Genomic DNA, 27,114 nt, shown 5'->3' on the forward strand with positions numbered 1-27,114 from the left:
ACGGCCTTTTAAATGTGTTGTAATTGAAATCTACATTTGTAAATAGATAAAGTACACTAAAATAAACACTTAAATGTGTATTCTGGACATTTTATTTCCATTACAGTCATGGTTATGGAAGCAAAATAGCCCAAAAACTGACCAGTGCATGAAAAACGTGTCTTGCCTTAAAAGTACATTTACTGTGTAAAATTATTAAAAGTTTCTTTTCTCTCTGCAAACATGGCTGGCAAAAACAAGAGAAGCACGTTCTTCATTATAAGTTGCAGTCATTCAAAAATAGCAGGCTGTTCGAAATGTAAGCGCTTAACCTGCCTTTGTGTAAATGGCAGAAGGACATTCATTGGCTGTGAGCGAACTATTTCAGATGATGTATAATGAGATAAAACAGGTCTGGACATTGTCTAAACATCTGACTCACAGCTCTCTCACGGGAGCAACAGTTTTACACACTTAGCCCTGTGAAAACGAGACCAAGCTTTTTATCCTCATCCATCAAAGACAGTGTTTTATTTCACACGAACCCTCTGTGGAGCATTTATAAGTCAACAAGACAAAGAATAATCAAGAAAGAGTTTATTATGGAGAACAACTGTCCCACCCTTCAGGTGTGTCCCTCACGCACACACTCGCTTGCTCGCTCACACAAACACAGCCTTCCTGAAACAAGTATTGTACATTAACATACATTCATTCTAAGCTTGTGTTCAAATAAACATTTATGGCTAGTCACATTATGCGTCAGGTGCATAAGTACATATCAAAACGTGTTATCCGTGTACGTCGACACAATCAGAAACGCACATTCATGCACGCAGACGCTCTGTCGTGAGTTTTACATGCACAAAGTCCTACAGCATTCCTCAAATACACATCTACCCAACCTAAAACATTCATCTAACACATTACATTATAGTGTCTTATATCAGAGTATAAACAATCACGCACACACACCAGAAAGAGCTGAGCGGGCTGCTCCGGCGTGTGCTCAACGATTACCTGGGTCAAAGGTCGGCCGCCTTGTGAATACACAAACATGTACAAAGGCCTATGTGCACACAGGCGCGCACTCACACACACACACACACACAGAAGATCTGTCACTGTCTTCAAGTCTGATTTAATAATGCTTGCGTAAGCATGTTCTTGTGGTCCTGTCCATATGCTCGTTCTCTCTCTGTGACTCTGGCTGGTGTGGCACTATATATTTTCTCCAATAGAGGGAGACAAAGTTCGAGAGACACAGACGTTGAAGTTGGTAGAACAATTCCCACAATGCAGAGGACTTCATCTCTCAGAGATTAGCAGTTGTTTTCCTTTGAAGTTGGGGTTTTCTTCTGGTTTTTATCCAGTCCTAGATATAAATAAAAACATACATTTATGAAGTGAAGTTTCTAAACCAATCGACCTATGTCACGAAAAAAATTAAGACCGGAAGTACGTCTTTTAGTAGGGATACGGCTCTTCCGGTTATCTTTTTACAATGGTGGAGTCCGATAGATACCGCTGGACTCCTCAAATCTCTCCTCAACCTGCCTGAAGTCACATATGACGATGTGGTTTGGATGGTAAATGAAAACACTCAAGTGGGAACGTGTGAAAACTGAGGTATGGCTGTCTACGTCCTGATGCAGAGCAACCCGGTACACTACAACAACAGCCGTGGGTAACTCTAGCCGTTCGCCAGTAAGGTAAACGTTTCTATGGTAACAGCGAGTTGGACCAATCAGCAGACGTTGCTACTACGCTTAGGATTGTGGGTAGTGTATTTTTTTTTTTATAAGATCGTGGATAAAACAAGTTTTTCTTTAAACAAGTTTGATTTCATACAAACTTCGTTTCCCCTCATAGCTCATGGTCAGTCTACCTAGTCAGATGGTTTAGGCATCTAAATCCTTATCGAGAAATACTGTTGACCGGAAGTTCTGTATCCCTACAGCAGGAGGTGTGACATAGGCCTATACATAGTTCCCACATGACGTCACAACATACGGGCATTTGCCGACCCGGCGCCATAGCTTAGGGCAAAACATAAGAAGAAGCAATACGAGTTGAACGAAGTGAAATGAGTTTCGTGCTATAAAGTGAAAATGGTCATCTCCTGCTGAGTCAATGGATGATAAAATCGTGCCGGAGGTTCAGTTAAATCGGGATTTTACACTATACCCGTCATTAGACTCCATATGGATGTGAGAAGACTAAGCTTTTGTCCGAACAACGACGGAGATTATGGCTGGCGAGCATAAACAGGAAAGAAACTCACTCAAAACACACAAGAATTTGTTTGACAAAAGCACAATGTTGTGTTTTATTGCGAGTGTAAATAAATATAAGTTAACACATTGCAGTTTGAATAATGTCCTGTATGAACAAAATGACGAGGTATTAAAAACATACAAAACAACATTGTTTCCACTGTTTGATCTCACATTCCAGCATTGCAATCTCAGATTATGTCCCTAAAGATCCCGCGTATAATGTAGTTCTTCATTACATTAATTAAATTGCACGCGAGTTATTTATTTTAATATTCATGTACCGAACCATGACGCCCGCAAGTACATGCATATAACAGAAATCACCGGTGACTGAGGAACATAGGAATTAAGTTGTGCAGGCTATGGCTTTTTAATAGACAGATTAGCATCATGCTACTTCGCTATGATGACTTAAGTTACTTTTCCATTGATTGCACTTGAGCAAACGTCACCAAACCAACCCCACGTCAATCTGATCGTACACTTCCAGTGATTTCCAGGCTTGGAAATGCTCACATGTGTAAAAACTCCTCACCAATACCAGATAATTGTACACATGAAAATACTGTATCTGAGGCAAAGTTGCATAATCGGTGCTCAGTGCTTCTTTTGTTGCATAAGGATACACACCATTTATGAATGAAATTTTCGCATTGTACCTCTCTATGTCTTGTTTTAATAGTCTCTTTATAATCTATTACACTTTGTCTTTTCATGATTTGCATAACAATATAAACAGACATAAATATTTGTTTGTAAAACGACATTCTCTGATAAAACGTTGTAAACGCCTATGGTAAACACAGCGGTTTTGCCCTCAAAGATGGCGTCTCCGGGGAGGTCATGTGACAATTTTTTTGCCTGTGGGAACTATGTATAGGCTGTGGCTGCGTCCGAAATCACACACTCTCTTGAGGAGATACTCCATTACTCTGAAACCACTAAAACGGTACGTTCTGTAGTATTAATGTAATTCGGATGTACTACGTTCTTAATTATCATGTGATCTGCCAGCGTCACTGTCCTTCACAAGTCCAATCCTCATGGGATAGTAAAGTGTCCATTGTATGCACACTTCAGAATCTCAGCGGAAGTAGAAGGTCATCTGGGTACTTTTTGCTGACTCTTTTATGAGTACTGTGAATTCAGACATAGTGTACTTTTGTCACATACTGTTTTCTGCCAACTATATAGCCGGGAAGTATTTCGGATGCAGCCTGTTGTTTGAAGTACTGCCATATAGAGCCCGACCGATAAAGGATTTTGAAGGCCGACACTGATACAAATATTTGTTGGTTTTAAAATCCGATATTCCGATATATCGGCCGATATTTATTTTTTTCTTCTTCCCAGAATCGCGCAACAAAAAATTAACAGATTTCCGTAACATTAGTTGTTTGTAGTTATTTATGAGTTTTAACTAAAATAATATAATGCATTTTAAAAAGAAACTTGTTTCTTTTATTGTCACAACAGAACAGAGGAACACAAAATATATTAAAGTTCTGATAAATAAAATAATAATTAGTCCCTACATTGCTTTATAAGCTACCTGCAAACTGGATCAGTGTGTTGCAGGATGTGTGGCGCGTTATACACGAGTGTTGCCAACAGGGAGAGTGTAGAGTGCCCTCTGGTGGACAAACTGTACAACTCCAACACTCATGACATGGTTGAAGCGTGTTTCGTCCGTTTTTATTTTATTTGTTAAATATTCATTTATCGGCCATTATAACTGCCAATACCAATAGTTTGGAAAATGCCTAATATCGGCTTGCCGATAAATCGGTCTGGCTCTACTTCTATAATAACGTTATTTTTATATTACATAGTACCTATGCTGTGCAAAGTATGCACATTTTCACCACTAAATGATGTACATTCCCTTTATAGTAGGGGAGTATGTAATTTTGGTTGCAGCCATTTTATCTTGTTCCAAGTGGGTTTTTTATTTGTGCACTAGTTATTCAAATAAACACAATTAAACAGTCCCATCACACACTATATATAAATAAAACAAATTTTATAGAGACAACATTTTGAAAGAGTACATTTTTAGTAAAGAATGCCTTATTGAGCGAGTACTTACGTATAGAGAGGCTGCAGCTGTAAGTGAGAACTCTTTTGTGGAGGCTGGTAACTATAAGAGTCCAATCCTCCAATGAAATCAACTGCAACAGAGACAGTCATCAAAACTTAAACACTTCAGTGTCTTTGTAATTCAGTGTCTAACAGCAGATTTCCAAATACAGAACACTTACAGCTGTCCTCATCATCCAGGAAGACTCGACTGACATAGCAGGCATAAACAAATCCAAAGAGCTGAAACACAGAACCAAACCAATACGTGAACAGGCCAAACATTCATATGCATGTACTTTTGTACATGTAAAGAAAGGAGATCAAACGAAAGCACTCACTGCAAGAAACACTTGCAAGGCTGAGCTGACCACCTCTATGTACTGGTAATCCAGTAGGCAGCCACTGACAGTGATGACGTGATGATCCTGAGGAGCCAATGGTGAGTCAGGCACTGGAGTAACTAAGCAACCAGGCCCGTTCTCCATCCACCAGGAACGATGAAGCGAAGTGTTAAATGTCATTAGAAAATCCTTGTCCTGAAGAAGAACACAAACAGAACAATAATCATTAACTCAACTATTTACTCTATTTTAGTTTTATAAACATTTTAAATAGAATTTTTAGTTTTCATGGTAATTTTAGTTGAAATTTTAGTCATTTTGTTACGTGCTTTTGCATTTTATTAGTCTTTTAATTTGAATGTAACTTGTACAAACTTATATCAGTTTATTGCCAAGGAAATATTTAGAAGTTTTTCTATTAATATTTGTATTTTATATGTATTTAATATTCAGTTTTAGTTAATGATAATAATCCTGTTCCAAAGAAAAATGTTTGTCTTCCTAATCTACTAACTCTTTCCCCGCCAGCATTTTTAATCATTTTCAGAAAACTTTCATGGCCCCCAGAATATTTTGTTGCATGAATATCTGAGCATGCAATATATCAAAAGAAAACAATTATTCTAGCTTTTTTCTATGCATTCTTTTTTTATCAACACTTGAATGTGGGTGTTTAATAAAAAAAAGCAACATTTTGAACAAAAAGCTGAGAAAATCGTGTTTTTATTCTAAGACTACAACATCCATTAGCAATGCTTTTATTGTTTTTATCTTTTTGTATTTTTTTAGCAGTGAAAACACGGAAAGCAGGAAAAATCTGTCAATGGTGAGGAAAGAGTTAAAATGTCCTCAAGCCCTATTTTCCTATTAGATCACATTAACCAATAAACTCTTTTATGGGATGCCCATCTTTCATAAAACTATTCCCAATTAATAAAATTAGATAAAATGTCCATGAAAATACAGAAGAAAAAAAACATTTCATGTTGACTTTAAGATTAAAAGGGATAGTTCACTTTGAAATTAATTTTTGATATGTTTTTAGCTTACCTCAAGGGCATCCAAGATGTAGGTGTCTTTGTTTCCACAGTATTTTCAATTTTGATATTTTTCGGTCAAACCGTTCTTGTCTATCAGTCATATAATGCAGGTTTAGGGGGTCCACCCTCGGTTCACCTCAAAGAGCATGCACAGAGAGGTCAAACTAAACATGATTTAATGACTCGTGAATGTAAGTACACATTGATGGCCTAAGACACGAAACGAGCGGTTTGTGTGAGAAAACTAACAGTATTTATATCGTTTTTACCTCGTGTAACCACAGCCATGTCCAACTGATGTGACGACACGGACGCTTCGGTCTGCGCAAGTGCTGGAAGTGATCACTTGCGTGTCTATGACACTCATTGTTTACACAGAGATTTCGGAAGTTTTACCTTTCACTAAACATATTTAGATATATCGAAATCGTCTTCCATTGCGATTTCCTGTATATCTAAATCTGTTTAGATCTTCACAGTGAAAGGTAACACTTCTGAAAAGTGACGTAGATGCGCAAGTGATCCCTTCCAGCGTTTGCGCAGACCAAAGTGCCCATGCCTTCAGATCAGTTGGACATGGCTGTCGTAACAAGAGGTAAAAACGATATAAACACTATTCGTTTTCTCACACAAACCGCTCGTTTCGTGTCTTAGGCCATCAATGTGTACTTACATTTACGAGTCATTAAATCATGTTTAATCTGGACTTCTCTGTGCATGCTCTTTAAGGTGGTGACCATAGACCTCCATTATATGACTGACAGACAAGAACCGTTTGACCTAAAAATATCAAAATTGAAACTACTTTGGAAACAAAGACACCTACATCTTGGATGCCCTTGAGGTAAGCGAAAACATATCAAAAATTAATTTCAAAGTGAACTATCCCTTTAAAGCACAACAATGCATGATATCAAACATTTAATCGGACTCTTTGGTGTATTTACACAATGACTAACAATGACTGGAGTCTGGAGCAATGAAGTAAATCCACCCACCTGTGACAGGTGGCCAACTTCCAGGTAAAAACAGATGATGAAAGAGTTCCAGCCAACCCAGAGCACAAGCCATACAGCATACTGAAAGAGCACACACACAACTATATTAATTAACACATACGAGACATGTAGTGTTCATAAGACACTTTTCCTTTGTGAATTCTGACATTTGTTTGTCTCACCATGATTATGCTTATGCCTACCAGTATTAGATATCTGGAGCGGATTTGCACCGTTCCAAATGCTCCCAAAATGACAGCCACAATGTGGAGGAAATTGGCCAGGATGGGAGCCCACTGATATCCCAAAAAGTCAAACACCTGCCTCTGTAATGCAGCGACCTGTGAACCAAGAACAGATTACATGCACAATCATTCAACTTTTTATTGCATGCACAAAAAAACGTGTGCCAATACAGATAATGTCACGTATAGCTTGTCCCACATCATTGCAGACTTCAAAATGAGCTATACTGGGTTTATTTAGGCAAATATGAGACTGGCAAAACAAGCTTGTGCTGCAGACTCCCAAGTTACATTGGCAGGAAAGTAGTACACAAAATCTGGTATTGCTGGCGACTATTATTGGCAGAGATTGACGTGCGCAGCATTCATCCAAGAAACGGCCCAGTGCACATTAACCACGGAAAATTCTTCGAAGAAGGATCATCAGCCACGGGAATCTGCGCCAATGCGATTCTCGTACACTGGAACGTCCATCATTGACATTGACAAAGTACTGCATGTTCTCTGCTGCTTCGCATGTGCATTTAGCAAATATTTTGGTTAATTTGATGATGGAGAGAGTCTGGTGGTGGGTTAGTTAGCCAAACTCCAAAGCTGTGTCTAGTCCATGTTTGCTGTGCACTTTAAAGGGATAGCCTACTCCACCTTTTTTTCATATTAAACTATGTTATTCCCTTAACTAAGACGAGTTGATACATACCTCTCTTGTCTGGCGCACGAGACACTTTGATAAGACTTAACTAGCCCAGTTCATTCAATATGGGCCAAGCAGAGAAGCGACCAAACACATTTTTTAGACCAAACACCCTATTTAAATGCAGTGTAACTCGACCTAGGACAGTGACGCAAAATAAAACGCTGCACTTTTCTAAGCGTGTAAAGTGGATAATTATAATGTATGGTGGAATACCACAGAAAGTGCTTGGGAGCACTTCGACTCATGCATATATATCTATGGACTCGGCGCAGTGATATCATCAATCTGGAGAATGAGAGGGGTGAGAGGACTTTTCACGAGTGATGATATTACTGCGCCGAGTTGAAGTGCTCCCAATCACTTGCTGTGGTATTCTGCCATACAATATAGTTATACACACCATCCTAGGTCAAGTTACAGTACTCGTGTAACTGTATAATATCATATATTAAAGTTATATATTTAAACAAATATCCTGGCTCTTCCAAGCTTTATAATAGAGACCCTAAGTCCCGCCCCTCCGCTTCAGGCTCATGGGACCTTATTTCGGAAAAAATATGAATGGTAGTCAATGGCGAGAGACAACTTATCTTTTTATTCCGTCTGAACTGTGCCCTCGATTACACATATGATGTTTGTCAATTTAAAAGATAATTCTGAAAGTCAAAAACGTCTCAGTTTGTCATACAACAGAAGAGTAACATTTAGTTTTATGTGAAAATCGCTCTGTGAACTACATCTTCTGGGAAGCGAAACGAGATCCGCTGCTCGTGTGTGTGCAGTCTGGTACAAAACACTCAGGTATGATGGCGTAACGTTACGATTATAACGTAAGACTATAGAAACAATGACAGAAATTAGCCTCAGTAAAGTTAGCTTCATTCATTGAGAGAAAATGTGCGCCTTTGGGGTTTGTAGTCTTTGTAATTACGTATTTTCACACTCTTATACCTCAACGGTTTTACATCAAACTGCGACTTTCTTTACTATAAAATGTATCATTTAAACTGACAAACATCTAATGTGTAATTCAGGGCACAATTCAAATGAGATCAAAATATTTGTTGTCTCTCGCCATTGACATACCATTCAATATTTTTCCGAAATAAGGTCCCATGGTGGTCGACCGGAAGGGGAGGGACTTAGGCTCTCTATAGGAGAGAATGGGTACCTTAGACCTCGAAGCCCAAAAAACTGCATTCATCCATCATAAAAGTAATACATAAGGCTCCAGGGGTAAATAAAAGCAACTTTTTTGTTAACTTTAACTATAATCACTGGATTGACCTCTTGATCATGAATTAGAAGTCTAAATTTGAGATGTATTGCAGTTTTTCGCACTTCCGGGTCGGCTTCAGCTTTCAGATTAGAATGTTGCCGCTTGCTCCCACATCCTTCGTCATGCGTTGTGTCAAAGGTAACTCTTCCGTGGGAACTAGACTCCCGTACGGCAGTTAACGGAAGCCAGTGATTATAGTTTATGAAGTTATAAATATGGATATTTTTCTCACAAAAAATGCATTGCTTTGCTTCAGAAGGACTTTATTAACCCCGGATGGATGCACTTTTATGATGGATGGATGCACTTTTTTTGGGCTTCAAAATCTCGTCCTCCATTCACTGCCATTGTTAAGCTTGGAAGAGCCAGGATATTTTTTAAGATAACGCCGATCGCATTTGGCTTAAAAAGAAGAATGTCATATACACCTAGGACAGCTTGAGGGTAAGTCAATTATGGGACAATTTTCATTTTTGGGTTGAACTAACTCTAAAACAATGAATTAGCAGCACAGGTTGCAGTGGACCATTAAACCCACTAAAGCCAATGGTCAATAAAAATATAGTCTCCACACACAGAGGAGCAATCCCAAAGCTCTGTGCTGCAGCTGTTTCCATGGAAACTGCCGGGAGCCCCGGCCCACAGCCCTATGAGAGTAGAGCCCCTTCCTCAGGAGACCCTCATCCTCACATGCACCTCATCTGTGTGTTACACAAACAAATCATGCATATGCAAACATATCTGGGGCATGAAGTTTGAAGCAAAGGCATGAAGTATGGAAAGTTGACAGGTGATTCGACTGAAAAGGGAACCAGGGCATCTTGTCCCTTGGCTTCACCTCTTCCAAATCACAACCTCAGGCCAGTGGACACCCTGCGCTCTCTCTCTCTCTCTCACTCACTCACTCACTCACTCACACACACACACACAATATCTTTTCAGGTAAGACTAGAGATGAATTAATGAACAACAACACTGTCTTACCAGCTGCAGGCAGCAGATGACCACCAGCGTGCACCTCCCGTCGCACGGACCCATGCTCTCGCGCTTGAGGCACGGCTTGGGCCCCGCGAGGCGTCGGGAGAAAGCGGAGTCCCCGGTGAGGTCCAGCGCGCTTCAGGGTCTTGCTTCACGATCACCGTTCAAAAACATCAAGAAGCCCACCGGGCCGCGTGCATGCTTCGTTGAGTCGATGCTTTCTGGTGTCTGCCGGTCATACCGGACCTCCTCCGCGGAATTGTCCTGACCGATGCGTCCTACAGGATCCCAATCTTAGCGGATCTGCCACACCTTCATTCCGCACCGGGTACCAGGCGCAGACAGCCCCAAAATAGCACAAAGAACAGAGAAGAGTCAGTGAGCGCGTTTAACTGGCAGAAATGAGCATCATATGATAAGCATCAGACGGAGCGCGAACAGGGGCGGGGGAGGGAGTGAGGGCGCGAGGTAAGAAAATAACGCAAATGAAATCCGGAGCGAGCACAAAGCAAGCCTTTGTGACTTACCGTGAGGTCCGTCCGGTAATCGTTTTTTTCCGAGTCGATGTACCGTCGGGGGTCTCAGACTGGCTCTGTAGTTTGAGAGACCATCCTCCTGCTCCGGCTCTTTGTCAACATCGGCACCGGGAGGAGGGTGAGGGTTTGTGGGTGGAAATCAGACACCCTCGTGCGAGTCTGACTGCAACCCGCTCGCGCAACCGCACAGAGACGCTCGTCGCGCGCTTGGCAAGACATGAGGCGTTTTACTCTGAGGCTGAGCACAAAGAAAACAATCATGCGGATGCGGGCGCTCTTATTACAATTACAAAGTGGAACATTTCTATATTTAAACAAATTTTACGTCAAAGTATGCAAGGTGTACACATGCGCAATATACACTACAGTTTTAGTACACACACTCTTACAGTAATATGTTGGCTATACATATAATATATACAGTACATGTGTACACACGTGACACAACACACACACATATATATATGTGTGTGTGTGTATATATATATATATATATATATACACACATTTATGTGTGTGTACACAAAGAAATCAGAAGAATTTTTAGTTTCTCTTCAAACAATAAGGGAGTGTTTTGACTAAATTATCTGTTGTCTCACATTTGATGTGATATGCTCTATATACGTGCACTGTTTATGTATAAAAATGAATTAAAGTGTAAATTAAATAAATTCATCATATGAAGCAATTGTTTCTTTTTAGAAAACTTGGATTCCACTGTTGAATTCATAAATGATTACTTTTACCATGTTTAATACATTTGCAACACACATATTACAAAAACTTATGTTAGATGTGATTAATCGATTTGACAGCCCATATATATACATATATATATATATATATATATATATATATATATATATATATATATATATATATATATATACATACAGCCATTTCATATACAAAGACGGTGCACATACAAATTTTGGAAACAAGTTTATTAAAAGCATAAAAAAAGCCAAAGTTTTTCAAATACACCCCCCCCCCCCCCCCCAAACTGGTCATCACAATTTTACAACCAAATACAAATGGCAAAATTCCAAATAATATCTCCATCTGCCCATCCTCTTCTCATTCTCACATTCAGTCACACATAAACCGCATTCGCACACACAAACACAGTTACTGAATCTCTCCGATGTAGAGGCGCTTATCACTGGAACCAGAGAGAACTGTGGAAGACATAAAATATTGGAGTTACACATAGAGCAGAAAAGGGAAGAATGTGCTCGCTTTATCATTCCAGTTATATATTCTATTATTAGAATAAAATATTTTTTTTACCAATGGGTTCTTCTGGATGGAAAGCCACCTCATTTACAGACCCAGCATGACCAGGCAGCTTATAAAGGATCCTACGAGTTGTTGTGTCCCAGATATACACAAACCTACAAAACAAACACACCATATTAACCTCACACATAATCATAATGCACAAACACTGTATAAAGCACACAAAAACACCCTTACCTGTCAGCAGAACCGGCTGCAATCTTCCCCCCATCAGGAGACCAACAGCATCTGAGAAGATTCTGACAAAAAACCCTTAATTACAAAATGTTTTTAATGAACTTCCAGTTTAGCCTCAGCGATGTTAAAAAACCCTTAATTACAAAATGCTTTTAATGAACTTCCAGTTCAGCCTCAGTGATGTTTATTGAAAGAAATCATCAATAAGTCACCCCTTATCAAGGGTGTTCACACTTGCAAATTGCTTCACTTGGTCCGCTTAGCGTCCACATTGGCATTTTAACACTGAAGCTAAAGATACCGAACCAAAAGGCATAAGGATATGTTCACAACCTGATTGTTTTATGTATATTTCCCGACGTAACTTAGCGAAAATCCAAACGAACGCTGTGTTCTGGGATAAATGCGCTCGTTGTATGTGCATAGTTACATATGATGGTATTTTGACCAGTTGAACTTGTGAAGAGCTTATAAAATGTCTAAAGAAGTCAAAACAGTGTCAGGAATCCCTCAACAAAGATCTGCTGTGATGAGACTCGTTTCTGATGCCTAATGGGCAACATCGCGAATCTGTCCTTTTAAAGGTCACATCTTGTGACATCATGTACCGTTTTTGGTTTATTTGCATGTCTTTGGTCTGTGTTCCGTTCATATTTAATTCGAAACCGCACCAGTTTGTTTGGAATCTTTTCAGCGTCTCGGTCCACTTGTTTGGTGTCACCAGGGTCTGGATGACAGCGTTCACACTTATTCAGATGAACCGCACTAACAGAGCAATCGCACCAGTTCATTTTAATCAAACCAAACCTGCCATGTGTGAACACACCCTTAAAGTCTAGCTTTAAAAAAAATTGATAGCAGCAATCACAGTGGAAATCACATACTGTATTTATAAACAACTAAAGAACTATAAAACAAGGTAATCTCTTTTGTTGTTGTAAACATATACAATTAATTGTGCTTACCTTCTCAAAATTATGGACATTTCCCTGAAAGATCTTCACACACCTCTCCTTTGGCGCAAATGGACGGATATCCCAGACACGCACTGTCTCAAACACAGAAAACATCAGCAGACGTTTTACACGTAAACTCATTAATAACACATACACATACACTCACCTAAAGGATTATTAGGAGCACCATAACCTAATACTGTGTTTGACCCCCTTTCGCCTTCAGAACTGCCTTAATTCTATGTGGCATTGATTCAACAAGGTGCTGAAAGCATTCTTTAGAAATGTTGGCCCATATTGATAGGATAGCATCTTGCAGTTGATGGAGATTTGTGGGATGCACATCCAGGGTACGAAGCTCCTGTTCCACCACATCCCAAAGATGCTCTATTGGGTTGAGATCTGGTGACTGTGGGGGCCATTTTAGTAAAGTGAACTCATTGTCATGTTCAAGAAACCAATTTGAAATGATTCGAGCTTTGTGACATGGTGCATTATCCTGCTGGAAGTAGCCATCAGAGGATGGGAACATGGTGGCCATAGAGGGATGGACACGGTCAGAAACAATGCTCAGGTAGGCTGTGGCATTTAAACGATACCCAATTGTCACTAAGGGGCCTAAAGTGTGCCAAGAAAACATCCCCCACACCATTACACCACCACCACCAGCCTGCACAGTGGTAACAAGGCATGATGGATCCATGTTCTCATTCTGTTTACGCCAAATTCTGACTCTACCATCTGAATGTCTCAACAGAAATCGAGACTCATCAGACCAGGAAACATTTTTACAGTCTTCAACTGTCCAATTTTGGTGAGCTCTTGCAAATTGTAGCCTCTTTCTCCTATTTGTAGTGGAGATGAGTGGTACAAACGCACACACACACACACACACACACACACACACACACACACACACACACACACACACACACACACACACACACACACACACACACACACACATGTAAGCTTACCGCTGTTATCCATGGAGTTAGAGAGCAGGTAGGATCCATCTGCGCTGAGACTCAGACCGGTCACAGAGTCTCCATGACCCTGCATACTGTAAATCAATTTGTTTTGTCTGAGGTCCCACACCTGCAGCAATAAACACACATACAGACAAGAATAAACAATCAAATCAAAACATTCAAAAACAATTGAGGCGAAAAAGCTGTTGCACACAGACCTTTATGTCGTTGTCGATGCCTCCTGAGATGATCTGGTCACTGGTGTCATTGAATGTCACACTAAGAACCTGATAGGTGTTCTGGAACGTGTGAACAGAGGCCTTCTTCCTGATGTCCCACAGCTACAACAACACATGAACAAAGAGGAACCAATGACACATTTAGACCATCAGTACACTCTTAGTTTTATTTAAAAAGCATGATGAGCAACAACCTAAGGACTTACTGTAACATCTATCGTAATACAGACGGCAAACTTTATTTTATTGATTAGTCGGGGTGAAACGATACCCTCATGTTACAATTCGATACATATCTGAACTCATGATACAATATTAATGCGATACTCCAAGACGTATGATAAAAGGTTAACAAAAAAATGTACTGGTGATTAATGAAATGAATAGACTTTGACTTGCTGATAACCCAAAGCACAGGACAATGGACAACCAGAATTAAAATATTTATGATTCTGAAGCTGAAAATACAGAATTATTTTAGACGAATACTTTCACTCTGTCGCAGACTAGATATATTTAAAATAATTTAAGCAACATTTTACTGGTAACATGAGACATTTGGCATTATCAGGACCTACAAATATTCCCACATTGCATTATTATACATTAAAATCAACATTATATATAATAGTTTAATGCAATACGGACACTAAAACTCTGAAAACTTGTAATTTTTATTTTTGGGTGAACCATTCACAATACAGTTTGTCCCTATCCACAATATGTATTATGACATATTGTGACACAATATATTGTTACACTCCTATTGATTAGCTATTTGCCTTTTTATACTAGAGAGACTATGATAGTGAAGATTTTCACTTAAAAGAGAGATTGGGTTCGGGACACAAACCAGGTCTAAAAACTAAAACTAGGCCATTTTGACTACATTATGCTAGGCTAGATTGAAAATGCATTGGAGTTTTGTGTTTAAGATTCATTTAAGACATGAAAGACTTCTTGTGGGTTTCCAGTCTAGACTCAGGGGTTCATTGGTGTCATGTTTACCTTTACAGTTCCATCATCGCTGCCTGTACAGGCCAGCTGTGGGCCACGGCGAGCCGGAAAACATGAGTTCACAAAGGACGTGTGACCTTTCAGACGCTTCACACGCTCCCCTGTCTCACTGTCCCACACGCATACGGTCTTGTCTGTACTGGCTGAGAACAGCAGACTGGAAGACACAAGCACACACTGAGTATGTGATGCATTATTCTTGAGTACATTCTCAAGAATAAATGTTCTTTGGTTCCATAAAGAACCTTTAACATCCATGGAATCTTTCCATTGCACAAAAGGTTCTTTTATAGCGAAAAAATGTTCTTTAGCTTTTTGCTTATAAAAAAAAATGGTTCTTTTAAAAAATGTTCACTGAAAGGTTCCACCAAAAATGGTTCTTCAATGGCATCACACCCTTTAAAACCTTTACTTTTGAGTGTACATGCTATATAAAGTGCCGAAGTTACGACGTGACTCTTTAGGCCAAAACGTGGAAGTGAGTTAGCATTTCTCGCTCTAAAGTCTATGGGTTTTTTCAATGGGTTTTTGCTAAATAGCCTGAAATAAGGCCTGTGATGAATAAAGCCTCTAAATATTTTCACGTTTTGATCTATGACATAGATCATAACACACAGTTATAACCAGCTTGTGCTTTTAAAAACTTTATATAGGCTTCAAAATGTATACATTTTGGATTAACTTGTAAAGATTATCTTGATAGTCAAAACGTGTAAGGGTCACAACTCTTTGTTGAACACAAATCTTATTTTTTGCGATTTTCCAAAAGTCTATGGGGAGAATCCATAGCTTTTCAATCGAGGGAACCCATGCGGTGCTAACTTCCAAGTTGTCCTACAAAGTGACGTCATCACTTCGGCACTATATTAGGAAGCTTTTTTAGAACAATATCTGTTCCACAAACGCACCTGCCGTCCGTATTATAATGAAGCTCCATCACAGCTCCAGTGTGGCCTTTAAGCGTGGCATAATTCTCACATTCTCCATAGACATTCCACATCACTACAGGAACATGAAAATCAGACATAAGCAACGAAAGCAAATCAATATAATAATCTAAAATAGTAAAAGTCATGTGACTCACAGATGAGGCGGTCATATCCAGAAGAGGCTAGTGTGGCTCCATTGGGGTGAAACTTGCAGCAGTAAACTTCCCCTTCGTGACCGGAGAGCAGCATTATGGGAGCCTGCAGACTGGAGCTGCGGGGGGGCCCCTGACATTAACACAAACAGATTAGTGTTTATGCAGGTGCAGTTAGAAATTCTCAAGGATGAAGAAGCCCCCCCATCATTTGACTGAAACGCTAATCTGTTCTGAAATCTGAAATCGATTTTAACCTTTAAAGTGAAGCAAATCCTTCTTGTTCGCTTCCATGCACTAATTCTTTCGTGTACTGTGGTCTCTCCTTTTTGAAGCATGTGAAATGTTCTATATTGATGTTGTTATTGGTGAGGGAAATATGTATGATGCTTAAACGCATGGTAGATATTTATACACACAAAGTGCAATAAAGGATAATAGGCAGTGTTGGGTAAGTTACCCTGAAAAAGTAATAAATTACTAGCTGCTAATTACATCTTTAAAAGTCAATTTAGATTAATGTACTAACTATGCTCTCTAAAAAGTATTGGATTACTTAATACTTACCAAATCCCATATCCATCAACCTCGAACAGTTGAACATTACAAGGATAGGCGTGAAACTGCACTTCTGATTCTTTCAAATAAATAATTTAAAATTGCATAAATTATTCTTGAACTGACCAATGTATGTAAAGGGAGAAGGTTACATTTAAAATAGATATTTTAACATTAAATTTTGATATAGAATTGTTCTATAGTCTATACAGTAAACTGTAATTAAATTACAAAAAAATAGAAGTAATGCCTTACTTTACTTTTCAAAGGGAAAATTAATTAAATTACACCCGACACTGATAAAAATGACTGGTTTTATCACTGGTTTTAGTTGTGAACGATTGAGAATGACTGAATTACTCGCTCATACTACTTACTTGTCTTCACTTACTGCCGTGACAATATTATGATGTGACATATTGAAAGTATTGAGTGTCCAAGACCTCTTTCACGTTTTAGCTTCACTGAATACTGAAAGTAATAAATGAAAGTGCCTTCATTTAATTAGTTTACTTGTATCTTTGACCAAATGTCACATTCATAAATGCAAGATTAGTAAATAAAAACACTTTATGGTTTTGTTGACTGGAGTTCGGCTGTAGACAGTATATTAGAGACTCTTTTTTGTGAGTTTTATAAAGTATTATTTGTTATTTATATAGACAATTATATTACAACAACCCTCGGTACTTTATCTTTCTTTTTTTTCTTTAGTTGTTTTATTTCTGTTTGTATAATTGTTCGATATTTCCACTGACTGGAATGAAAGTGAATGTATAATGTCAATATAACAACGTAACCGTTACATTGCCGTAACAATGTTATACACTGAACAATCCCCTTGGTGAATTGATTCAAAAGATTCGAGTCAGTGAATCAAAACCCCACTTCAACAGCATAGACAGCATATATGCATCTATGAGCAACAGTTAGTTGTTTTAATCTAATTCAGCTCTCAGTTTTACCATAGCAGAGAGTTGTTGCGACTGCGCTGCAGACACCAGTTCTGTCCGAGGTCTCTTCACACCGACGGGAACGACTGCCATCTCTAGACCGCGCTTCTTCGGTTCGATCATTGTCGTGATAAATAAACGAAACAATAAATGAAAAGGTTTCAAAACTGCGAGCTTTTTTTAAATGAATGAGTATTCCGAGCTTCCCACCACCATCGAGCAACACACGCTCGCCAAGTAAAACACATCCGGTAGCACGAAGCCTTCTGATTGGCTGGCTCACACAACTCGCGGTCTTATTGGTTACTGTTAAAACTCTGAACCGGAAGAAAATACAGTCACTCACGGAAATCGTGTGTCATCCAAACAAACAAGAGGAATGTACCGTCTGCATGTATTTACGTTTAGTGTTTTATAGTGTATTATGGATTTACTGTATTTCCATCGGATGAAGATTTTTGGAATTTAAACTGCGACTTTTTAGCGCGTGCATATTGGACTTTTCTTATAGATCGCTTTGAAAAAAATAAGAGTGGAATGGTCTACAAACATGTATTTACGTTTTGCGTTGTGATGTGTTTTTAGTCGTGTATAATGGAGTGACGTGTCTGGCAGTATTTACATTTTACCATATTTTATCGGGATAAAAAAAAAGATTTTTGGAATTAAACCTGCGACAATTTAACACATGCATGTTGCAGTTTACTTATAGATTTATTTCAAATTACAGTAAAGGGTCCTCGGTCTGAACCCATCTGGGTAAGTTAATATAAGCACTAACTGGCGTCTAGATGCAGTGTTCAATGGCTGGATTTGTTTAATACATGTGTACCTCTGCAGGAGTGATGGAGGAGGAGTGGGCGAGAGAGCCAGCCGGTCTGGATGGAATCCCACCAATGTACAGCATTCTGAAAGGAGAGGTTAGATCTAAGAGTAAACATAAAGAATCTAAAATCACATAAAAAAATTTTCTTTTACTGATCTCCCATTTCTTACTTGCTTAGGTAGTGTCTGTTACAACATACGGCGCTTTTGTGAAGATTCCAGGTTACAAAAAACAAGGTAAAGATGGTTAGTAACTGAGATGCGTGTTCTCATTTAAAGGTATGTTTTAGCTTACCTCAAGGGCATCCAAGATGTAGGTGTCTTTATTTCCGCAGTAGTTTCAATTTTCATATTTGTAGGTCAAACCGTTCTTGTCTGTCAGTCATATAATGGAGATCTATGGTCACCACCTCAAAGAGCATGCACATAGAACTAATTAAACATGATTTAATGACTCATAAATGTAAGTACACATTGATGGCCTAAGACACGAAAAGTATTTATATCGTTTTTACCTCTTGTAACCACGTCCCAAGTTATCTGAAGGCACGGGCGCTTCGGTCTGTGCATACGCCGGAAAGCCCCGGAAGTGATCTCTCGCACGGTTGCGAATTAAAAATCAGCATTGTCTGTTGATATATCGAAATCTTATTCTTCCATTGCAATTTCTTGTATATCTAAATATGTTTAGATCTTTACAGTGAAGGTTAACACTTCTAAAATCTCTGTGTAAACAATGAGTGACGTACACACGCGAGAGATCACTTTTGGCGCTTTCTGCCGCTTGCGCAGACCGAAGCGCCCTCGCCCTCAGAGTACTTAGACGTGACTGTGATTAAAAGAGGTAAAAACGATAAATACTGTTCGTTTTCTCACACAAACCGCTCATTTCGTGCCTTAGGCCATCAATGTGTACTTTATTTACAGGTCATTAAATCATGTTTAATTTGGACTTCTCTGTGCATGCTCTTTGAGGTGGTGACCATAGACCTGCATTATATGACTGACAGACAAGAACAGTTTGACCTAAAAATTTCAAAATTGAAACTAAAGACACCTACATCTTGAATGCCCTTGAGTTAAGCTAAAACATATCAAAAATTAATTTCAATGTGAACTATCCCTTTAAAGAGATAGATCACCCAAAAAATGAAAAGTATTCATTATTTACTTACCCTCATGTTGTTTCAAACCCGTAAGACTTTCGTTCGTTTTCGGAACACAAATGAAGATCTTTTTGGATGAAATCCGAGCCTCCTTTGACAGCTACGCAACTACCACTTTGACGCTTCTAAAAGTTCATAAAGAGATTGTAAAACTAATCCATATGAATTTCTGAAGAGAAACGATCACGTTATATGTTTTATGATCTCTTCATGAACTTTTTAAAGTGTAAAAATGGCAGTTGCATAGCTGTCAGTGTAAGGACAAAAAGCTCTCAGATTTCATTAAAAAGACCTTCATTTGTTTTGATCTTCATAAGGTTGAATAATTAATTTTTGGTGAACTATCCATTTAAATCAACGAATATGAATACACACATAATTACTTATGTTTATTTGTGTTTCAGGTCTGGTTCATAAGAGTGAGATGTCAGCCTGTCGGGTGGACAACCCATCTGAAATAGTTGATGTAGGGGAGCAAGTGTGGATAAAAGTCATTGGCACAGAGGTACATTCAGTTATTACACCGATATATCAACAAATTGATACTATATTTGACATGCAGCAGTGATTAATTTAGCGTCTTTCATAATGCAGTTATATTTTTTAATAGTGCTTTTTGTTTTCTATCCACTATCAGATGAAAGATGATAAAATCAAACTGTCCTTCTCTATGAAATGTGTCAATCAAGGCACTGGCCGGGACCTAGACCCCAACAACGTCATGGCAGAGTACGTGGATCTATTGTATACGAGTGCTGTATTTATACTAGGTTAAATACACCTGGTTTCACAGACAAGGCTGAAGGCTAGTCCCACACTAAAATGCATGTTTGAGCTGTTTTAACTGAAAGCAACTTGCAGTGGCAATGGCATATCTTAAAATATGTCAATGCCAATGTTTTATCTCAAGATGCACATCAGAAAAAAAAAAGCCACTTAAATGGCCTAATTGAACTAAGGCTTAATCTAAACCCAATCTGTGAAACCAGGCCATATATTGAGGTAGTAATTATACTATCCCTTAAAGGGATAGTTCACTTTGAAATTAATTTTTGGTATGTTTTAGCTTACCTCAAGGGCATCCAAGATGTAGGCGTCTTTGTTTCCACAGTAATACAATTTTCATATTTTTAGGTCAAACCGTTCTTGTCTGTCAGTCCTATAATGGAGGTCTATGGTCACCACCTCAAAGAGCATGCACAGAGAAGTCCAAATTAAACAATTTAATGACTTGTAAATGTAAGTACACACTGATGGCCTAAGACATGAAAGGAGCGGTTTGTGTGAGAAAACGAATAGTATTTATATCGTTTTTACCTCTTGTAATCACAGCCACGTCCAGGGCGCTTTGTGGCTGTGGTTACAAGAGGTAAAATGATATAAATACTGTTCGTTTTCTCACACAAACCGCTCGTTTCGTGTCTTAGGCCATTAAATTATGTTAAATTTGGACTTCTCTGTGCATGCTCTTTGAGGTGGTGACCATAGACCTGCATTATATGACTGACAGACAAGAACGGTTTGACCTAAAAACATCAAAATTGAAACAAAGACACCTACATCATGGATTCCCTTGAGGTAAGCTAAAACATGCCAAAAAATATTTCAAAGTTAACTATCCCTTTAATAAATGTTGTTCACTCAGACAGGACGAGCGTCGCCGGAGACAGTTCAGAGATTACGGCAGGCAGAAGATCACATTGGAGGCTGTGCTCAACACCACATGCAAAAAGTGTGGCTGCATTGGTACGAAACTCCAGGTTGTGTCAACCTCACCCGATACTAGTGCACATTAGACCCATGACCCTTTACAGACTGCCTGATTTTATCACAAGCTCAACTGAAATGCTGTACCAACAAGATTTAGCCAAATGAAAATCATTATCTTTCCTCACCACTTTGACTTTAGTACATTTTCGGGTAAAACTAAGTCAAATCTGCTGAAAACCCACTATAGCTTAGATTATATAAGGATGGAGTTAGTCGTGATGTGCCTTCTATTTAAAGCATAAGTGTTTCTGTTTGTCATTGCAATCGTTAAATGTTGTGGTCTGTTTAGTATGAACTCTTCTGCTGACCAAGGCTGCATTTATTGGATTGAAAATTCAGTAAAAAGTGTAATATTGTGAAATATTATTACAATTTTAAATAACTTTATTATTTGAAGATATGCAATTTATTCATGTGATGCAAAAAATATTTTAGTGTCATATGATCCTTTAGAAATCATTCTGATTTGCTGATTGCATTTTTGATTATTATAAATGTTGAAAACAGTTGTGCTGCTTGAAATCATGATACTTGAAATATAGAATTGTTGTCATCCACAAACTAGTTTATATTACAGCAAACACTTTTAATTGGATGTCATACACAATCATTGAGTGTGTCACTTTCACGGCCTTCATTTGCAGGTTGCATGTGTGATCCCTGAACACCTGTTATGACGGCGTTCAGGTTTTAAATAATGACGTGTATTTATGTTTGCATGCAAGGTCACTTTGCAAAGGACTGCTTCTCTACTCCTGGCCTGCAGTACAGCTTAGTGCCAGAAGAGGAGGAGGAGCCAACCAGCAACCAGAACACCCAGTCAGAGCCCCAGAAACGTAAAAAGGTGTGGACACACCCCAGATACCAAAATTATTGCACCAGATGACACTCTGCAAGCAAGTGGTTGTGAAACCTTGCCACTAAATCCTGCAATACTTCCCTACTATTAGCCAACTTCATCCGTCTTTCATTTGCATGCTCATGATGCCTTTTTTTCATGCAGGAAAAAAAGGCAAAGAAAGAAAAGAAGAAAAAGAAAGAGAAAGAAAAGAAGAGAGAGAGTTCTTCATCTGATAGCGGAGCGGAAGATGCCAAACGGCCAAAGCATTCACACACACACTCGGACAAGAAGAAGAAACACAAGAAACACAAACACAAGGCTAAGTAATTTTGGTTTGCAAATCCATTCAAACTTGCGCGTGTCGTTTCATTATCCAGATTAAATGTATCTGGTGTATTTTTTTGTTGATATTAAAAATAATTTGACCATTAAAAGAGACTGGCTTCTTGTGTGAAGGTTAAAAGGTTCACTGCACTACCTCTGAATGGCCCTTCACCCAGAAACACACAGACCCACGCGCTCGAATGGCCCTTCACCCAGGAACACACAGACCCACGCGCTCGATATAGAACAGGATCACGTCAGCCAGCAGACACTGGAGCATGCTTAAATTAGAAAGACCTCACGGAAATAAGCGTCCTTTTGGAAAATGAAAACGTACCGTAGAGCACTGGAGCGCTTAATGTAAATGTTGATAGTAAACAGCACAAGGTGAATTTGGAGCAAATGTCATTTATTAGTAACCCAAAGGCATTTGACGTAACACTGACTGCAGAGGCATAACACATATCCAGAATAAGATATAATACAGACATCTGGAGGTATGAGGTTGGAATTTCTTCAGTGTTTGAGGAACGGTGCAAATGAGAAGGTGCAAAACATTGGAAATGTACATGACCGTTGATGTGAATGAAGTTTCTCTTTATTCCGCCTTTAAATAGTGACGTGTGGAGACGACGTCGCCCAGTGTCAATGTCTGTTAATAAAAGAAAGAGGTTGGTCTGTATTGATACAGTTATTCATGCAGTCAAACACCCATAAATATTGACAAAAGTAATTACTTAAATGGGCAGCAGAACCTGTTATGCTTTTGCTGACTGTTCTCGGCCAAAAAGGCACTTACTGTGAATACACACAATACTGACCAGAGTGAGACTGTTGTCGCTGACTTCTCGGACCAGGGTCGTCTCTTTACCGTCCCATTTCTGAACGTGAACCAGTTTGCCTCCATCTAAAGTTATCAAGGACTGGAGAAAAACAGAGTAAAGGAAATAAGACAAGGAGTTTGTTCTTGTAATACGATCTTTTTTTTTTCCTTTTGCTGCCCGGGAGCAGCGACGTCTGAGCCTACATCAATGATTGACCCGATGAATGTCACAGCACAGGTCAAGCTTTCATTGGGGCTCTTGTTTGCCCTCAACAAGACCCTATTGTGTCATCCAAGACTATATTAACTGCCCAATTCATAACGTGTCAGTTGTGAAATTATCCGTGCCTTTCACAAGTCTCAACGCACAGGACTATTGTAATTGTAAGCGAGACTAATGCGTGGGATTTTATCACCTTGACTGCGCGGTCATCAGCCGTGGTCTCATCGAATTCCTCTCCCAGTTTGAAGTTGATTTCCGTGCTTTTGAAAGTGCTGACTGTCTTAAGTGTGAAGACATCGCCCTCCTTGGAAATGATGGTTGTGGGTTTGGTCATACTGCCAACCTGACGCGTGGCAAAGCCCACACCTGATAAACAAACACACTTTCAGGAAAAAGTACAAAACAATGGAATTCACATGGAACCAAAGATGCTTTTAAAGATTGTAATGTTGGTAAAGGGTTTAATTAAAGCTCTTAAATATATTTTAGGAACCAAATTTGTTTTTAAAAATGGCCATGAAGCTAAAAACTAAATAGAGCTTAAATAAAGTCCTTTATTTTATATATTACAATTAAAAATTGTAAAAAAAACGGGACAAAAAAGCTAATAAGGAAAGAGCATCTGCATAGCTTAAGGCCAGTATATTAATAATTAAACAAATTTTGCATTAATATTCAGTGGTTAGTCACAACTGAACACATCTTTGCAAAATAAGCAAACTCTGGAACGGTCAAATCATACGGGTTTGGGAGAGTGCAGCAATTACTATTGATTTGTTCAGCAAACACTGCAAGGGTATGTCCGAACGCCAACGTGTTCTTTAACCACATATAAAGGGTAGGAAATCAGGGTTCACTTCAGTTCACTCAAGATTAGTGAATTTGAGACCGGTTAGTAAGAAGGGAGTAAGAAAGAAAAATCCCCCAGTCTGTCTCACCCATGCTTTCCTCCCTCCTTCACGCTATTCCTTTCATACAGATGCACACTGATTGATTCACACCCCCATCTTCCTCTTTTAAACCTCAACTCACTCAACAGTACTTAATAAAATACTAAATCCGATGCATCTGGCCCAAAAAATATATAGACACAGATGTTTCAGAGTAACAAAATATCAAGGTCATGGAAAATGCACTGAATGAGTTCAATGGCAAAATAAAGGGCTCATTGTATTTTATACAAGACAACAGCAGATGCTCTGTATAGTAATGAATGCATGTGGTTGTGTGTGAGAGCACGTGTGTGTGTGAGAGTGATTCATCGAGACCTTCCATGCACCATATGCACTCTCACACACACACATGCACCTTGCACACACAATAAATGTGTCTCACCCATCCCACTCTGAAACGCACACCCAAATTACATGTGCTTACTTGCATCAAAAGGCACACACCCTACATCTAGCTGTAAAGCACACACACACACACACACCGACCGCACACATCCTACTCACCGAGGGCTTTCATGTACTCATCAAAATTCTTGCTCTCCTTTAAGTTCCATGTGCCAACAAAAACGTCTGCCATGTTTGGAGCTGAGTGAGAGAGCAAGAGCAGAAGAATGAGAGCGAGGAAGAAAGAAACACAGAGGAGGGTAAGAGAGCACCACTGAGCTTCTGCGATCTTACTGGCCGATTTATAACTGCTGTTTGTGATGTCATCACTACAAGCTTGGGGGGTGAAAGAGGGAGGAGCTGAACCAGAGAGAAGAGGAGAGATGAGTGACAGGCGGGGGGAGATGGGAATTGTAGGACAATCAGTTAAGAACAATAGAATAAAGAAAGACAAGGAGGTTGAGGAACTGTGCAAAATGAAAGGGATAGTTCAGCCAAAAATGAAATCATTTACTCACCCTAAAGTTGTTCCAAACCTGAATGAGTTTCTTTCTTCTGTTGAACACAAAAGAAGATATTTTGAAGAATGTCGGTAACCAGGCGGTTGACGGCACACATTGACTTCCATTGTATTTTTCTTCCTACAATGGAAGTCAATGGCTACGGTCGACTGTTCGATCACAACATTCTGATGTACACATTTAAAATGGATATTCATTTAGAGATGTGCTGAAGATAACATTTAAATAAAATTTTAAGTGTTTTAAAGATTAACTTAATCTAAACGTAAAAATAGCACACGTAATCTAAATATAAAAATAGAGGAAAAGAGCATTAATCATTAAATTTCCCAAACTGGCCCATATTGTTAATGTCTAATATCACTCAATATCTGTTATAATTGTGCATCATACCCTACTTAAAAAAAAATGTAAAAAATAAAAATGAATTTTATTGCATTAAAACACAAAGTAAAAGCGAGTAGTCCACTTTTGCTGATAAAAAAAAAAAAAAAACTTTTGCTGATAATTTACTTACCCCCATGTCATCCAAGATGTCCATGTCTTTCTTTCTTCAATCAAAAAGAAATTAAGGTTTTTGAAGAACATTGCATGATTTTCTCCATATAATGGACTTCAATGGGGTCCAAAGGTCCAAATGAGAGTTTCAGCGCAAACTGTTCAAAAGGCTTTAAACGACACCAGACGATGAATAAGGGTCTTATCTAGGACCCTTTGAATCATGACTCGAAAAAAAATTTGTTCATTTTGATGAACGTGTTTGAACAGGAGAGTCACGAACGCTCATCACAGAACAGAGCAAGGTGAGCATTTGAGCTTATAAACCTTAAACTTTTTTATTTATTTTTTAAATGGCCGCTCGTTTCGCTTGATAAGACCCTTATTCATCGTCTAGTGTCGTTTAAAGCCCTTTGAAGCTGCACTGAAACTCTCATTTGGACCTTGAACCGTTTGGACCCCATTGAAGTCCATTATATGGAGAAAATCCTGGAATATTTACATCAAAAACCTTAATTTCTTTTTAACTGAAGAAAGAAAGACATGGGCATCTTGGATGACAAGGGGGTGAGTAAATTATCAGCAAAAGTTTTTTTTTAAAAGTGAACTACTCCTTTAACCAAGTGGTCTAATTTTAGTGGATGTATAAGTCACTTGCCTTTCATCTTGAAATTTCTTTGTACCGGTAGTTTAAAACCAAATGAATGTCTTTTTGAAAAGTATGTTGATTGAAATTGTGGTTTGGTTTGATATTTTGTTTAGTTACATTTATCATTCATGCATTTAACAGATGCAAAGCAACATTATGTAAAGACATTCATTCATTTGCCTGGAGAGCGAGAGAAAGAGCAAGAGAGCACAGCGAGAAGGGGGGAGGAGTGATTGATATTGGGACTGGAGTCAGGCCATATTCTCTCTCTCTTTTACAAGCCACTGAGGACATGACCTCATGTCAGAGGACTCGCTCTTCCCAGCCTCTAAACTCTTTGACTGACTGTGTTTGGCCATTCTGCTCAGTAAGTGGCAGCGAAGGTCGAGTCGTGTCAGCTGCTGTTTGTACAATAATCACCAAATCATTGCA

The 27,114-nt window shown here is 38.9% G+C and overlaps 4 protein-coding genes across 5 annotated transcripts; 1 reads left to right on the forward strand and 3 right to left on the reverse strand.

The window, feature by feature from the left end:
* Positions 1-1,036: 1,036 nt before the first annotated feature.
* On the reverse strand, positions 1,037-10,633 carry nkain1 (sodium/potassium transporting ATPase interacting 1). Its single transcript, XM_039680440.2, has 8 exons — positions 10,446-10,633; positions 9,925-10,230; positions 6,923-7,060; positions 6,720-6,800; positions 4,679-4,876; positions 4,520-4,580; positions 4,348-4,429; positions 1,037-1,354 (listed from the first exon to the last, which is right to left on the reverse strand). Exons 2-8 carry the CDS (start codon positions 9,976-9,978, stop codon positions 1,345-1,347), a joined length of 624 nt encoding a protein of 207 aa, XP_039536374.1. The 5' UTR covers positions 9,979-10,230; positions 10,446-10,633; the 3' UTR covers positions 1,037-1,344.
* An 801-nt stretch (positions 10,634-11,434) lies between these two features.
* Positions 11,435-17,957, reverse strand: snrnp40 (small nuclear ribonucleoprotein 40 (U5)). Its single transcript, XM_039680439.2, has 10 exons — positions 17,718-17,957; positions 16,198-16,327; positions 16,022-16,115; positions 15,105-15,270; positions 14,076-14,198; positions 13,864-13,984; positions 12,896-12,978; positions 11,931-11,992; positions 11,745-11,848; positions 11,435-11,632 (listed from the first exon to the last, which is right to left on the reverse strand). The coding sequence occupies exons 1-10, from the start codon at positions 17,826-17,828 to the stop codon at positions 11,583-11,585; spliced, it is 1,044 nt and encodes a 347-aa protein (XP_039536373.1). The 5' UTR covers positions 17,829-17,957; the 3' UTR covers positions 11,435-11,582.
* Positions 17,958-18,034: 77 nt separating this feature from the next.
* Positions 18,035-22,741, forward strand: zcchc17 (zinc finger, CCHC domain containing 17). 2 transcript variants are annotated; one of them, XM_039680916.2, is made up of 8 exons: positions 18,035-18,464; positions 18,546-18,625; positions 18,710-18,767; positions 20,101-20,201; positions 20,334-20,425; positions 21,342-21,442; positions 22,192-22,310; positions 22,470-22,741. In XM_039680916.2, the coding sequence occupies exons 2-8, from the start codon at positions 18,551-18,553 to the stop codon at positions 22,632-22,634; spliced, it is 711 nt and encodes a 236-aa protein (XP_039536850.1). In that variant the 5' UTR covers positions 18,035-18,464; positions 18,546-18,550; the 3' UTR covers positions 22,635-22,741. The 2 variants fall into 2 exon arrangements, with proteins under 2 accessions (XP_039536850.1, XP_088979192.1); XM_089123066.1 differs by lacking the exon at positions 18,035-18,464 and having other exon boundaries at positions 18,530-18,625.
* Positions 22,742-23,023: 282 nt separating this feature from the next.
* Positions 23,024-25,297, reverse strand: fabp3 (fatty acid binding protein 3, muscle and heart). Its single transcript, XM_039680917.2, has 4 exons — positions 25,135-25,297; positions 23,871-24,043; positions 23,453-23,554; positions 23,024-23,283 (listed from the first exon to the last, which is right to left on the reverse strand). Exons 1-4 carry the CDS (start codon positions 25,205-25,207, stop codon positions 23,230-23,232), a joined length of 402 nt encoding a protein of 133 aa, XP_039536851.2. The 5' UTR covers positions 25,208-25,297; the 3' UTR covers positions 23,024-23,229.
* Between the last annotated feature and the right edge of the window lie 1,817 nt (positions 25,298-27,114).

This window comes from Pimephales promelas, chromosome 18 (assembly GCF_988280905.1).
Source record: "Pimephales promelas chromosome 18, fPimPro1.hap1.1, whole genome shotgun sequence".
Taxonomy (NCBI): Eukaryota; Metazoa; Chordata; class Actinopteri; order Cypriniformes; family Leuciscidae; genus Pimephales; species Pimephales promelas.

Excerpts from the sequence above, each read along its gene's own strand:
- nkain1 (XM_039680440.2), bottom strand. The coding sequence starts at position 9,978 with ATGGGTCCGTGCGACGGGAGGTGCACGCTGGTGGTCATCTGCTGCCTG. Across the intron at positions 7,061-9,924 it reads TCATCTGCTGCCTGCAGCTG|GTCGCTGCATTACAGAGGCA; the intron begins GTAAGACAGTGT and ends CTTGGTTCACAG. Across the intron at positions 4,581-4,678 it reads CCTTGCAAGTGTTTCTTGCA|CTCTTTGGATTTGTTTATGC; the intron begins GTGAGTGCTTTC and ends TCTGTGTTTCAG.
- snrnp40 (XM_039680439.2), bottom strand. The coding sequence starts at position 17,828 with ATGATCGAACCGAAGAAGCGCGGTCTAGAGATGGCAGTCGTTCCCGTC. Across the intron at positions 14,199-15,104 it reads GCGATGATGGAACTGTAAAG|CTGTGGGACATCAGGAAGAA; the intron begins GTAAACATGACA and ends GTGTTGTTGTAG. Across the intron at positions 11,849-11,930 it reads GCAGCCGGTTCTGCTGACAG|GTTTGTGTATATCTGGGACA; the intron begins GTAAGGGTGTTT and ends TTTGTTTTGTAG.
- zcchc17 (XM_089123066.1), top strand. The coding sequence starts at position 18,530 with ATGTGTACCTCTGCAGGAGTGATGGAGGAGGAGTGGGCGAGAGAGCCA. Across the intron at positions 18,768-20,100 it reads TCCAGGTTACAAAAAACAAG|GTCTGGTTCATAAGAGTGAG; the intron begins GTAAAGATGGTT and ends TTTGTGTTTCAG. Across the intron at positions 21,443-22,191 it reads CAAAAAGTGTGGCTGCATTG|GTCACTTTGCAAAGGACTGC; the intron begins GTACGAAACTCC and ends TTTGCATGCAAG.
- fabp3 (XM_039680917.2), bottom strand. The coding sequence starts at position 25,207 with ATGGCAGACGTTTTTGTTGGCACATGGAACTTAAAGGAGAGCAAGAAT. Across the intron at positions 24,044-25,134 it reads TGAGTACATGAAAGCCCTCG|GTGTGGGCTTTGCCACGCGT; the intron begins GTGAGTAGGATG and ends TTTGTTTATCAG. Across the intron at positions 23,555-23,870 it reads CTGATGACCGCGCAGTCAAG|TCCTTGATAACTTTAGATGG; the intron begins GTGATAAAATCC and ends GTTTTTCTCCAG.